Here is a 14,933-nt window from a genome sequence, read left to right on the forward strand (position 1 = left end):
ATACCGATACCCTGCCGATACTTGAGTTTTTTTGGGGGGTTTTTTCCCTCAACATGAAAAAGCTGTCCTGCTATTGGATCAGAGCATTCAAGGGCCAATAGGATATCTTAGATCGGCACGCAGTGAGCATGTCACATATCAGTGAACGTCGTGCACGAGCAAGACACAAGATGCTGCATCCAAAATCCTATATTAGTGTTGGAATTAATGGTATCAGCATGTTACTTGTGAGTAGTCACCGATACCGATACCACTGTTTTAATGCAGTATCGGCTCCTCTGTCGATACCAGTATCGGTATCGGAACAACACAATGCACAATGCACCTTTAACTGAAGTTGGAGTGAAAAGGAATACTGGTACACTAATACATTAATACAGTGATATGCCAATTTAATTTAGGGATGAAACCTATTAACCGTCACCGCAACAAAGCTGAGAACATAGTTCTCATGAATAACATAGCAATAATTTAATTTGATACATGGGTGAACATGTATGCATTCATTCCCAGCATCACAATTGCATGACCTATTTTCAATTACAATTTTTTGCCATGTTTCCTGTGATCATCTAAATTGTTTTAACCTGTTGGTAGAGCAGAGTAACCACAGGATTGACAAACGTCTATAAATGCTAAAAAGAGGCACCACTACAATATGAATGTATTATTAAAAGAGCCATACCCATATTGTGAATAAACAGTGGAGGCGAAAAGGAAAAAATAAGTTGTGGTGTTGTAGCACGTTGAAAGCCCATTAAAAATGGCAACACTAACAAGAGCTCTGAAAGAAAAATGACATGTAGGTGCTTCTCCCCCCTCTTCATAATGCATGGCTAACAAGACAAATGTCCCTGTCTTTTTGGCATGAATAATGCATGCATACCTTGCAGTTTCTTAAACGACAGATGAGCGCTTTATCTGCAGAGGGATCACCTCCACTGAGCACGATGATGGAAATGGGTAAACCTACATCTTTCAGCACAGCACACTGAAATTCTGATCATATTTCATTTCTGATGAAAGTTCAAACCTAAAATGGCACATCCTCAAATGAGGGAAATGAAATGTGCAAAAGGCAAAAATGTGTGTTTTAAAATGGAGATTGATTGATTGTGTCTAAATTGTGGCAAAACAAAAAACAAAAGAGCTCAATATGTGATAGAAATGCAGGATGGACGAGCAATATGAAAAATGGATGGAATCTTGTGTGTGAAATATCTAGTGAAAGAGAAGCTGAATTCATTGACTGCTGCTGAAAATCCATCCATCCATCCATTTTCTTGACCGCTTATTCCTCACAAGGGTCGCGGGGGGTGCTGGCGCCTATCTCAGCTGGCTCTGGGCAGTAGGCGGGGGACACCCTGGACTGGTTGCCAACCAATCGCAGGGCGCTGCTGAAAATGGATTGGTGAAATACGAGTCACTGTTGCAGTGGTCCAGCTAAGATCCATAATTCATGAAAGATACCATAGTGATCGACACAATGATAACATTAATTTTGTTATGCCAACGTGGACTCGTCATACATTGGTCAATGTCTATCTTGCTAAAGTGTATTTTGCTTGGCACTGTGTCTTGCTGCACGTGCCACATGCATATATTCTCCGACTAATTGCCAAGTGCAATTCATTGGCTTTGTGATGAATTCCCGCATAAATGAGTCCATATGAAATTGATGCTTCGACTGCATTTATAGGCGCTCACTTTTTTCCTCAGACTCTAACTAGTAGGCCACTTTCCTCGCCAATACCCTTGATCGTTACGGTAATGAAACCTGTATTCGACATTGGCCCCGTAGTGGAACGGTGTGGGGGCAAGCAGTGGCGCATTCGTATGATGTCGGACCACCTCCTCAGAACAGCCAGTTTAGTATTGTTTAAGAGGGTGACGTTTGTATTACAATTCTTTATCCTTAGATTATTTATTTATTTATTTATTTTACAAAAAATTATCAAAACACATTGGAACTGCAAAAAATGCCATATATGTCTCTTTCAGATTTATTTTGGGGATACAGTCAGTATTGAGCAGGGTAAATACATGTACTATAGGTTTTAATTCTAGACATTGACTTGGCCAGTGTAAACCATTTTTTGTTTTGGGAGTATTATTTTTCTTTCTTTCTTGTATTTTTTAAATTGTCCTTTATTTTTCTATGTTGAAGGCTCTTCCAATCAGTTTGGATCCAGGCTCGACAGTTTACCCGCCAACTTTACATTTTATGCTAGTCAAAATTTCCTCCGGTCGCACGGCGCAAGTACATTTTTTAATGAGTGGCTAAATAGTAGGGATGTAACAATATCTAAATATCACAATACGATAATTATCACGATATTGTGGGGAGGTTGGTGATATTTAAAAAAGATCACAATGTTGTAAAAAAAAATGTGCTCATAGTAAAAAAAAAAAGCACAATATTGTGCTTTTGTACATAACAGCAATACATATAAACAACCTCCAATCGCTAATAACAATATTGAGGCACTTACTCACCTAATGCAAGCACACATTGAGTTCCTCCACATATTTACTCGCTTCACAAGCATATTGCAATCCCCTTCATCCGACAATTAGTGATTTTAAACATATAAGGGCTAAAACATCCCTAATGAAAATTAAACAGCACTAAAAAAAATAGCCACCAGATGGTGCTAGAACTGCACAAATGGAAATCAACCTGATTTTTTAAACATATTTGTGGCTTTTAAATATCATGAACATGACAACAACGATATTGTGGCAGTTTTAACATATTGCCATTATCGTTACATCCTTATTGAAGAGTGGCACAGGGTTGCCAACTTTGTGAGTAATAAAGTGTTGAATCTGTGTTTTTTTTCTGGTTTTACTGGATACTTTTGAAGACTAACAAAGTCACTTGAAAGTATCATTATAGCCACTTTGAATTTAGGAATTACAGTATATTAGTGCCCTATAAATATTGTCATCACAAATCAAATCAGCTTAAAATCATATTCCTTATAATTGTACTCATTAGTTTGTGTATGTGGTAAGCTATTTTTACGTCATTAATTTACATCATATAATGTTCATATGCAGTATTTATTGACCAATGTTCAATTTTAATTTCAAAATCCATCCATTTTCTTGACCTCTTATTCCTCACAAGGGTCGCGGGGGGTGCTGGCGCCTATCTCAGCTGGCTCTGGGCAGTAGGTGGGGGACACCCTGGACTGGTTGCCAGCCAATCACAGGGCACACAGAGACGAACAACCATCTAATTTCAAAATCTTTGAAAATATTTTTATAATATAAATGATATAAATTAACCCACCCCATTAATTGGTATATTACATACATACCGGTATATTACATACTGCATATTACTGTCATAATTCAAGTTTTGTTCGTTCTTTCATGCATAAAAATTCCCTCGTTGTTGGTGACAATTTCCAATCTCAAAAAGAAGTACTTCAGGTTGTGGCATTTGTTTTTTTTGTGTCAAAAGCAAAATGGTGTGTGTAGTATAAAAATGAAAATTGCTGTTCACGGATGCTTCCATCTTCGGCTGAGCTTGAGCTTTTCTGCAAAGAAAAATGGGGGAAAAAATCAGTGTCGATGTTCAAAGCTGGTAGAGTCAAAAGTCTTGCAGCAGTAATTGCAGCGAAAGGTTGTTCTTGGGCTGAGCATAAATGCACAACACAATTTTCAGATTTTTATTTGCCGACAAGTTTGAAAATTGTATCATGTACTCTATGTATCATTTCTGTTTCAGTTCACATTTACAGTATGAGTTGCTTTGAGTTGGTTGATCATAAAACATAGCAATTATAAAAAAAAAAAAAACATTGTCATTTGTGGGTCTAAGTTGACAAAATGTGGAAAAAGTTCAAGGTGTATGAAGATTTGTTAAAAAAAACTGTGAATGCAGTTGTTTCTCAAGGAAATTTATTTATTTATTTCCCACTCGCGAATGATGTCTCCATTTTCTCTTTGTGTCTTTCCTGCAGTGGCCATTATGCTCAAAGATGATTATTTTGTGAGAGGAGCAGGCCTACCGGGGAGATTTAAGGCAGAGAAAGTGGAGTTTCACTGGGGGCCAAGCAACGGATCAGATGGCTCCGAGCATAGCATCAAGGGCCGACGTTACCCGGTGGAGGTAAACACATTTATCTAGCGTTCACATGTGTTCATGTTACAGTTTCAGGCTCTGTCCACACAGAAAATAGTTACAAACGTTTTTACATTTCATCCAAATGTATAGTGCTAGGCATACTTTTTTTTTTTTTTTTTTTTTATTACATTTTGAATCGCAACTGCCACCCATGGCTGAAAAATGAACTGCACACACCCTTCTTCACATACACAATGCACCACATCGGTCCCCTTACACTCTCTCTCTCTCTCTCTCTCTCTCTCTCTCTCTCTCCCCCCCTCTCTCCCTCCAGCATATGGTAGGTGTCCAAACAGGAAGTAATTGTGTGACCCAAACCGGAAGTAGTATATTCTTGAAATAAATATTTTCACCCAGATTTAACAGAATCCCACAATCATAACGTTTTATATGCAAATAAATATACATATGTAAAATATTAGATGCAAACAGATGTTTTGTGTTGTTGTCAAAGGGAAGTGATGCCATTTTTACTAAATTTGGCTGGTTCCGCCTCCTTAGCCTAGCATAGCCGACGAGTCTGAACAGCGATCCTTGATTAACTCTTTTACTGCTGTTAACATTAACTCATTTGCTCCCAAAAACGTATAAATATGTGTCCCAAAGACATATTTATACGTTTTTATGTTTTTCTTATGCTAGAGCATACAGAAGGCAGCCTCACAACTGCAAAGAATGGTTGAAGAAATAGTAGTTATTACACAAACGGCCAGCAGGTGGCAGCAGAGCAAAGGATATCAACCAGGACCATGTTGGAAAAAAAGCTCAATCATCCAGCCATCCATTTTCTTAACCACTTTCCCTCACTTGGGTTGCGAGGACGCTGGAGCCTATCCCAGCTGGCTTTGGGCAGTAGGCGGGGTACACCCTGAATTGGTTGCCAGCCAATCCAGGAGCTCATTTACTCACAATTTTTAATAGATTTTTGGATAATGATGAAACTTAGCTATATTCTAATGCTAATTGCTGCAAAACGGTAACAGATAGAAATTTACCTTTTTTTCCCCCGATGAAAGAAGAGACTTTAATCTTTCTTTTGGTAGGTTCCATGTTTTTATAGCAATAGAACACATTATTCTGTGGGCCTAGCAAAATCAAAATCCAGTAAAACAGCCGGGAGTGAAGGGGAGTGGTTCTGTGAAAATGGCTGAGAGTGAATCATATAACCATCAACGTTAATTGTTAATTGACGTCTATGGTATTTATTAGTGTTGTTCCGATACCGTTTTTTGGCCCTCGATACCGATTCCAATACCCAGCTTTGCAGTATCGGCCGATACCGATACTATACCGATACTTAAGGTTTTTTTTTTCCTCAATATGAAAAAGCTGTCCTGCCATTGGTTCAAAGGATTCAAGGACCAATAGGATATCTTAGATCGGCATGCAGTGAACATGTCACATATCAGTGAATGTCGTGCACCAGCAAGACACAAGATGCTGCATCCAAAATCCTATATTAGCGTTGGGATTAATGATATCGGCACGTTACTTCTGAGTACTCACCGATATCGATACCAGTGTTTTAATGCAGTATCGGCACCTCTGCCGATACCAGTATCGGTATCGGAACAACACTAGTATTTTATTTTTATTTTTATTTTTTTTTATTTTTTCAATGGTCAGTGCAACGTCTTGGGGGCAGCTCTGGTTTCATGAATGACCTGGGAAAGAAAAAAACACTAACAATGATGGCACCATTGCATTTCTTTGCGGGATCCCGTGGATCAAAGCAATTGAAATGACGTGACAAAATGGCAGATCTTAGGAAATACATTTTCATGGACGTCATGAATGATCAAAGTGTTTGTCACATAAAATCTAATTCGCAGATAACAAATATTAGTGTCAGTCACTGTTGTGCAGAAAGTCAATTTTTTCACAAAAAGCTTGTTTTTTTCCTTAATTTTACCATTATAGCTTGGTGTCACTCAAATACCTATTTTCAAATGGGGATTACTAAAGAACAAAAAATTGGTAGTCATACTTTTTTATTTCTAATGAGAGAATGGAATCCAATCTTTCATATGGTAGCTATACATCTATGTTTACATAGTCATAGCACACAATATTCTGTTTGCCTTGAAAGATGAGTGAAAATGCTCGAAATCGGCTGGCATTCTAGGGGTTGTCTTTTTGGATAACGTTTGGCAATAAAAGAGTGAAACACTGGAATAGTCACTCTTACACATATATATTCAATGTAGACCTCCTAAGTAACACACACAAACAACCAAGCGAGACATGCAGCGCGTGCTTCCGTCAGTCGTCAGCAAAACAGGTGTCCAGGTCTGAAAGGTACGTCGGTACTTGACCCGGTGAGTGACGATTACACTGACGGATGAAAACTCACAGCCGTGCTTATTCCCCAAATTTTTTTAAGTTCCTCATCATTCGTTGTTTGTTAGCAAAGCGGGGAGTTTTGAGCAGTCTATCAGTCCTAATGGACAGTCCACCCTTGGAAATCAGATTAACAGCGATATGTTTTTGTTGCGTAATAAGAATCACGTTTTAATGCTGTGTGTTAATGCTGCATGATAACGGCGATATAACGGGCCAGCTCTAATTTTTTGTTCTTTTTGAAACCGGGTTCCATAAAGGATAAATCTCAAAACACTGCCTTAGTGTTTCAATATGTATAACACATATATTATACCTGTCCTGAAATAATGACGCCGTGGTACCATTAACAATAATGGTGAAATATTGTTTTACATTCTTGCTGCAGAAAAATAAAATGAGCATGATAGGGCTTTTGCTGTAAAATCTCCACAGAAATCATTCTTCAATTCACATTCACTGGGGTCGAAGTCACTGAGGTGATTGGAAAGCTCCTCGGCGGCAAAACCCTGCGTGTGGATAAGATCCACCCGGAGTTTCTAAAGGCTCTGGTTCTTGTGGAGCTGTCTTGGTTGACACGCCTTCCCAACAGTGAATGGACATCGGGAACAGTGCCTCTGGATTGGCAGACCAGGGTGGTGGTACCCCTTTTTAAGAAGGGGGACCGGAGGGTGAGTTCCAACTATAGAGGGATTAGACTCCTCAGCCTCCCTAGGGGTGCTGGAGAGGAGAGTCCACCGGGAAGTTGAATCTCGGATTAAGGAGGAGCAGTGTGGTCCTCGAACTTGCACGGAAGTTCGCCCTACCAGTCTAGATGTGTTTTGCGAACTTGGAGAAGCCATTCGACCGTGTCCCTCGGGGAGTTCTGTGGAGGGTGCTTCAGGAGTAAGGGGTACCAAACCCATTGATAAGGGCTCTTCGGTCCCTGTACAATGGTGTCAGAGTTTGGTCTGCATTCCCGGCAGCAAGTCATTATGGTCAGAATTTCTAGGCGCAGACGAGGCATTGAAGGGGATCCAGTTTGATAGTGTCAGGGTTACCTGTTTGACATCTATTAAACACGACACAAAAAGGAGAGAGACACTCAGTTCAGGGCTCGTGAGGAGAGAGGAGAGGAACTGACTGATACAATTGAGTCCTGCACTCTCTGAAGATTCCTCTCCTCACCCTTTCTATTTATTTGGTTTTCCATGCCCTTTCCACGCCACTAGTTACATGGATGTTCCAACCCTAAAAATGCAAATAAGTGTACTTGTCTGTCTATGTGTTGTGCATGTGAGGAGAAGATTGCTGAGTACGTGTGGTCAAGTTTGCAATCATTTCTTAACAGAAAACAGGCAACCTCAGCAGACTGGCTCGAACCATTTTGCTGCATTAGATGTTGTGGTTCTTCAGCCTTTGCTTCATCGTCAAATAGCCAGGCTCTGAGAATGTGAGTGGGAACAGAGCAAAGCATTCTTCATTGCAAGCATAAGCAGTTCTTCATTGCAGCAAATGTACAACTTATTATTTACAATTATTCCTTCAGGTTGCCTCAGTATTGCATTTCTGCTTTTTGATGTGGTGCTATTGGCTTCTTCAGGCCGGGATCTCCAACTTTTGCTTGAGTGGTTCACAGCCGAGTGTGAAGCTGTTGGGATGATAATCGGCACCTCCAAATCTGAGACCACGGTCCTCATTGTAAAAGGGTGGAGTGCCCCCTCCATGTCGGGGATGAGATCCTGCCCCAAGTGGAGGAGTTCAAATATCTTTGGGTCTTGTTCACTGTCCTCTGTCCCTTAGAGATATGGTGAGAAGCTTGGTCATCCGGGAGGGACTCAGAGTCGAGCCGCTCCATGTTGAGAGGAACCAGCTGAGGTGGCTCGGGCATCTGGTTCGGATGCCTCCTGGATGCCTCCTTTGTGATACGTTTCGGGTATGTCCCACCGGGAGCAGGCCCTGGGGACAACCCAGAACACGATAGCGACACTATGTCTCTCGGCTGGCCTGGGAGCGCCTTAGGATCCCCCGTGGAGTTGGACGAAGTGGCTGGCGAGAGGGAAGTCTGGCCTTCCCTGGTATAGCTGCTACCCCCGTGACCCGACCTCAGATAGCTGGGAGAAAATGGATGAATAGAGGAATATTACATGGCTGAAGTCGCACCTTACAAGAGGCTGACACGTTTTGCTGCCATCTTCCTGCTACAGATGCCCAAAGGACAACTTCGCAAACGTAGTTAGCTATTGTGGTGCTTGCATCAAGGGTTGACCACCGCTTACCTTCCACAGCTGGTGCCTGTATGTCGTCGTCGTTGAGTCCCGTGATTTGGGCTCTCGTCGTGTGTCACCTTCTGCTTTGCTTTTGCAAGGTTTTTTTTTTTTTTTTTCCCCCCACTAGCCGCTCTTGTTAGCTACCATGGCTCAATCCTTTCGGTGTCGCTCGCCAGACTTCACGTCTGTCTTTCTGTCTGTCCGTCTGTCTTTCTTTCTTTCTTCCTTTCTTTCTTTCTTTCTTTCTTTCTTTCTTTCTTTCTTTCTTTCTTTGCGCCCGTGTACTATAGTGTTTCGCAGTTTTCGGGTGGACACACATTTCTTCAAACAATTCAGTGTTGACGAGAATTTAAAAAAAAAATAAAAATCACACACAAATCAGGCTCTGTCTCCATGTGGACATGGCCTGAGTCAAGCTAATGTCCAGCACTCGTACATTTACAGGCTGAAGTATTTTTACTTTACAGCCATTCCCCTCATACACTTCCAATTCCCTCTTTTTTCTACCTTGGTGCCTTTCTCATTACACGGTACACAGAATCCAGAGTGGCAAATAAATAAGAAGGAAGTAACCGGTTAATGTAGAATCATGTAATATCATGAATACAATATATTACTAAAGAGGCATCTGATGGGTTGATATATATTGGTCTTCCTGACATGTATGCTCTGAATAATAATAATAATAATAATAATAATAATAATAATAATATGTGATTGGTTGTCAACCAGTCCAGGATGTACCCCGCCTACTGCCCAAAGCCAGTTGGGATAGGCTCCAGCACCCCCGTGACCCTTGTGAGGAATAAGCGGTCAAGAAAATGGATGGATGGATAATAATAATAATAATAATAATAATAATAATAATAATAATAATAATAGGGAAGAATTGTTGTGGTTCTGTCTGCAGCACAAAGACTCAAATTTAGACATTATTCAACTATATTTCCAGGAGACATGCCTTCCGAAGTTAATGCCCCTCTCATGTGCTGTATTAAGACAAGAAAAAGAGTGAAATGATCCTCACTTCTCACCCCAAATCAGCTCTTTCACAAAGCCTATTAGATGGTGCCGGTGTACCAATAGTTGTTGAGGTATGAAGCAATAGGAATTTTATTTCAAGAGAAGTAACTGGAGTGATTATTCTTAATAGTCCCCTATGGTGGTTTCATCACATACAGTATCATTGTAAGCTACATAATAGGATAATAAAAAAAGAAGATGTCCACTACTAATGTGTTTGTGTTTATAGTTGATTTTTCTGGCCCTGATAGGGAATCTTGTCCCCTTTACATGTTGGTGCATAGAACTGCGGGTAATACAGCTTTACTACTCATTTAATACATTTCAGTGATCAATTAAATGTACTTTTCAATTTCAATACATTTATTGCTTTATACTTATTTTAAATTATTTATTTGTCGTTAGCATGGTGAGCGATGATTCAGTGTTTGAAACTTGGCTCTGGCTTTCCTTTGTGTAGTTTGTTGTTCCTGTGCTTGCATTTTTTTTTCCTTCGGGTATTCTGACTTCCTCCCACGATTAAAAAAAAAACAAAAACAAAAAACAAAAAAACAAAACAAAACAAAACAACATGCATGGTAGGCCAATTGAAGACTCATTGTCATGTGAATGATTGTTTAGGTCCTGCGATTGGCTAGAAAGCACTACAGCACTAATAATAATAATAATAATAATAATAATAATAATAATAATAATAATAAAGCAACACATTTATGTTGCACTTTTCTGGACACTCAAAGATGCTTTACAATGGATATATTATTCATACACTCACGTCCATACTCTGGTGGTGGCAAACTATGTAAGTAGCCACAGCGTGGCTGCCAGTGTGCGCCTATGGCTCCTCCAACCACCACCAAACATTCGCACCATTCATACACCAGTGTGAGTGGCACTGGAGGCAATGTGTGTGAACTGTCTTGCCCAAGGACAAAATGACAATGACTTGAGAGCGGGAATCAGACAGAGGACCTTCGGCTTACTGGACGACCAGCTCAACCTCCTAAGCCACGGTTGCCATGTTTGAAGGATTATTACTCCTGAAGTTGATGACAATTTCCAGTTAGCATTTGAATAGGATCCTCCATTCACTTTAGCATTAATGCTAGGCGAGCAATGTTTTAATGTTTGTTTCTTTTCTTCATGTTGTTTGTACATCACTTCCTTATAACTGGTTATTGTGGAAATTCTATATAAACAGTGTTGAGTTAAGCTGAAAGCTGGGAAAAATATTGACTTGATTCCATCTTTTAAACAAAATAACATCATGCTCAGGATGTAACCTGGCATGCAAAAATAGACAAAAAATGTTTATAGACAAATTGTACAATTATGAATAAAAAAAATAACCTTTCCCCGCAATTGTCTAATGATTTTATTTTGGCAATATACAGTACAAGATAACAACTTTAACTTTAAAAACTTTTCAACTTAACTCATTTGCTCCCAATAACATATAAATAAGGTTGTTTTTTTTTATGTTTTAAGTGTCCCAAAGTCGTATTTATACGTTGTTGTTTTTTTAATTTTATTTTTTTTATGCTAGAGCATACAGAAAGCTTTGATGCAGCCTCTCAACTGCAAAGAACGGTTGTAGAAATGGTAGTTATTACACAAACGGCCAGCAAGTGGCAGCAGAGCAAAGGAGATCAACCAGGGCCATGTTGAAAAAAAAAGCTCAATTACAAGTTTAAATAGATTTGTGAAAATTGATGAAACTTAGCTATATTCTAATGCTAATTGCTGCAAAACGGAAACAGATAGAAATATACTTTTTTTTCCCTGATGAAAGAAGAGACTTTAATGTTTCTTTTGATAGGTTCCATGTTTTTATTTCAATAGAACACAATTTTCTGTGGGTCTTGGAAAATCAGTCAAAATCCAGTAAAACAGCCGGGAGCGAACAGGATTTGCTTCTGTGAAAATGGCTGGGAGCAAATTAGTTAATATAACACTGTAACCTCTTTACATTTTCCAATCAATTAATAATACAATACTGCACATTGCAGCAGCTTGCACTGCAGACGGCTGAATTAATTAGTTGTGTTGTTTCTTTCCATGACTTCATGATAAAAAAAAAAAACATGCCCGGACAACGTCAAACTTTAAATATGTAACCATTTTCTATACCTATATCTTATGCACAGTCACTGACACATAATTTAGAATTCTCATGTGCTTAAGCTGACACGTCAATGTACTAAACAAAAACAAATGAGCAAAAAAAAAATTCCTCATAGACCACACAAGATAACTCTTTCTTCCATATGACAGTGAGTAGCTATGTATTAAAAAAAGAAAAGCTGACCTGACCGTCACAGCACCACTTAACACAGCACCATTTTTTAAAAATCCTTCAAGACTCCACACATATTTTTCGTACAATAATAATACATGTGTGTAAGGATCACATTTGAGTTTATTTATGTATTTGAAGCAACCTCAAACAATTTTGAGAGATACAACAGTCCAATGTGTTGTGGGATTTGACACATTATTTGCAAGAGAAACATTGCTTTATTATTTTGAGAAACAACTTTAATAATCTTGAAAAATAACCCAACTGGAAGGCTCTGTGTCTGTGGCCTCTGATGCGGCTTCATATTGCCACAGTTCCAACTGTGATATGGTAGCAGGGTGTGATTGCTGTTGAGCCCCTGGTTCGACTTTATTGCCTGCCTACTACATTTCACAATGCTACACTATCTCTACAGAGGCCGAATGGAAAAGTAATATACAAACACACATGCATGCATACATCCCACACACCTCAATACACTATTATATGAGCACATTGTGGACAAGAGACAAAGATAGCAGCCAATTCAATCTCAGAAGAACATTAAATTTCCTTTAACAATTTTAAGGTGCACACTATTAGAAGGATACAAGTTATTAAAATGGTGAAAATGGGTGGGGGAGAAAATTCACAGACACACACACACACACACACACACACACATATATATATATATATATATATATATATATATATATATATATATATATATATATATATATATATATCCATCCATCCATTTTCTCGACCGCTTATTCCTCACAAGGGGGGGTGCTGGCGCCTATCTCAGCTGGCTCTGGGCAGTAGGCGGGGGACACCCTGGACTGGTTGCCAGGGATATATACATATATATATATGCATATATATATGCATATATATATATATATATATATATATATATATATATATATATATATACACACACACAAAATGATTTACTTTAATGTTAGTTTGCTGTTCAGCAGTTCTTTGCAATCCTTGAATGTCTTTTTTTTTTTTTTTTTTTTTTTTTTTTTTTTTTTTGCAAAGAGCCCTTTTGCACCAGTGGGACATAAAAAAGACAGTATGTGGTTATTTTGTTGTTTGTTTCAAACCCTTTGTTGTTAGGTTGGGGTAGTAGATCTCTTAAACATACATTGAAAAATGTATCAAGAAAACTGAAATTTATTAAGAGCCATAATGTGCATATGTATATATTTTGTCCATATCTAAATAGCATTTTTGTCATACATCTGGTTAGGAAGTATGAGGTCCTATTTGGCCCTGGGTAGCACAGATGAAAATTTGTGCCCCCCTCCAGCATTTAAGTTGCCCATCCCTTATAGGCTATGGGGTAGGATGACAAGAATGAAGCCAATCCTGGCTACATTTTGCAAAAACACTGGGTGTGTGCAAGTTTAAGTCATAATCAGTCACAATCATCAACTAGTTCCACCTTAACATGGATCCAGAGAAAACTGGTCAGAACCTGCATTTATTCTCTTTTCTGCAGTTAATATTCCTTTCAAATATGAATTCAAGACAAACATTTGATAGGATAGTTAGAATACTGCAAAAAGATGATTTAACACTAAAGCCCACTTGAAAATGTGTTGTAGCTTTCCCTTGTCAACTGAGCTCAATACAGTCTTTGTGCAATGTGGTTTTCCCACATGGATTGAATGCATGCAAGCTCGAATTCATATTGCTTGGGAAAAAACACCACCAGTCAGTCATCGATCAGCTGTCTAACTCACTGAACTTTGTCTGAATTTAACTTTGGCACTTCCATCGATCCATCCGTTTTCTATACTGCTTGTCCTCATTAGGGTTGCAGAGTGATCTGGAGCCTATCCCAGCTTACAAGTCCTCACTGAACCGGCGTCTTTATGTCCTAACCTTCCATTTGTTGCTGTCATATCTTTATTCAGACAGTTCAATGTCTGCCTTCAACTACTAAATTCATTTTACTTTCTTGGCATGTCATTTCCATTTTTTCTGTTGCTTTTCCCCATATTTCAGTGGGTGGCGGGGATTGTGCAAGTTTCCACCATGAATGATGCATGATTTACAAGCCTTGCCATTTAGTAATTGTAGCATAATGGATCCCTTGAATGGCATGATGAAGTAGGGACTTACTATTCCCATACCTGCTGCTTTAAACTGTAATGCTCTGTTTGATATGCCAAGCAGATCTATCACACACGTCTTTACGCCTCACCTTATGTTCGTGCGTTTGTTTGTGTGCGTGTGTGCAAATGTGTGGACACCACACAACTTGCAGTTGTCATTGTTTGAGTTTATTTTTATGGTTGAAACCTTAACCAAAGTCACTAAGTTGATTCGACTTCGAACATTTTTGATGAATTTTCCTAAAAATCTGTTTTCATTCAATTATAATGGAAAAGTGAGCATTCCGTCAATATTTATGCAAGGTCAAGAAATTGTCAATGAAAGACGCCCGCTTAGGAAAAATTTGACAGACTAGTCTTTGCCGGAAGTAGGTTTTCGTCCGTCAATGTAATCATCAATAACCGCGTCAGTAGCAACAGACCTTCTCAGTCCGTCAATGACAGACGCCCATTTCACTGACGAATGACAGAAACACTGACAGACGCCCACTTTGCTGACACACGGCATAGTACTTCGACTTCTGTTTTTTGACTGCGGCCAAGCCACTTTTTTTCTACTGCTCTAAACAAGTAAATTATACACTTAGCAGGTATGCTAACTTCCTCGCACACCATTCTCTTCTGGCTCTGTCCCAATACTGATAACTGGCCGTGTTAGAGGGCCTGCTCGGGTGACTAGAGACCGTGATGATAAAGTTTTCCTCCTGTTGAAAATTCCTCATTTATGCAAGCACGAGTTTAGTGCTCATGAATTTTACATCAGGCATGTTGTT

At 39.1% G+C, this 14,933-nt stretch overlaps 1 protein-coding gene across 4 annotated transcripts in view; it reads left to right on the top strand.

The window, feature by feature from the left end:
* The window catches only part of LOC144023789 (receptor-type tyrosine-protein phosphatase gamma-like), a 390,627-nt gene that overhangs the window by 248,920 nt on the left and 126,774 nt on the right, over positions 1-14,933 (top strand). For all 4 annotated transcript variants that reach the window (XM_077529655.1, XM_077529649.1, XM_077529651.1 and 1 more), the window contains one exon: positions 3,975-4,123. In XM_077529655.1, the coding sequence (XP_077385781.1) occupies positions 3,975-4,123 (149 nt within the window). The remainder of the gene's footprint in view (positions 1-3,974; positions 4,124-14,933) is intronic.

Source organism: Festucalex cinctus, chromosome 8, assembly GCF_051991245.1.
Source record: "Festucalex cinctus isolate MCC-2025b chromosome 8, RoL_Fcin_1.0, whole genome shotgun sequence".
In the NCBI taxonomy this organism is placed as follows: Eukaryota; Metazoa; Chordata; class Actinopteri; order Syngnathiformes; family Syngnathidae; genus Festucalex; species Festucalex cinctus.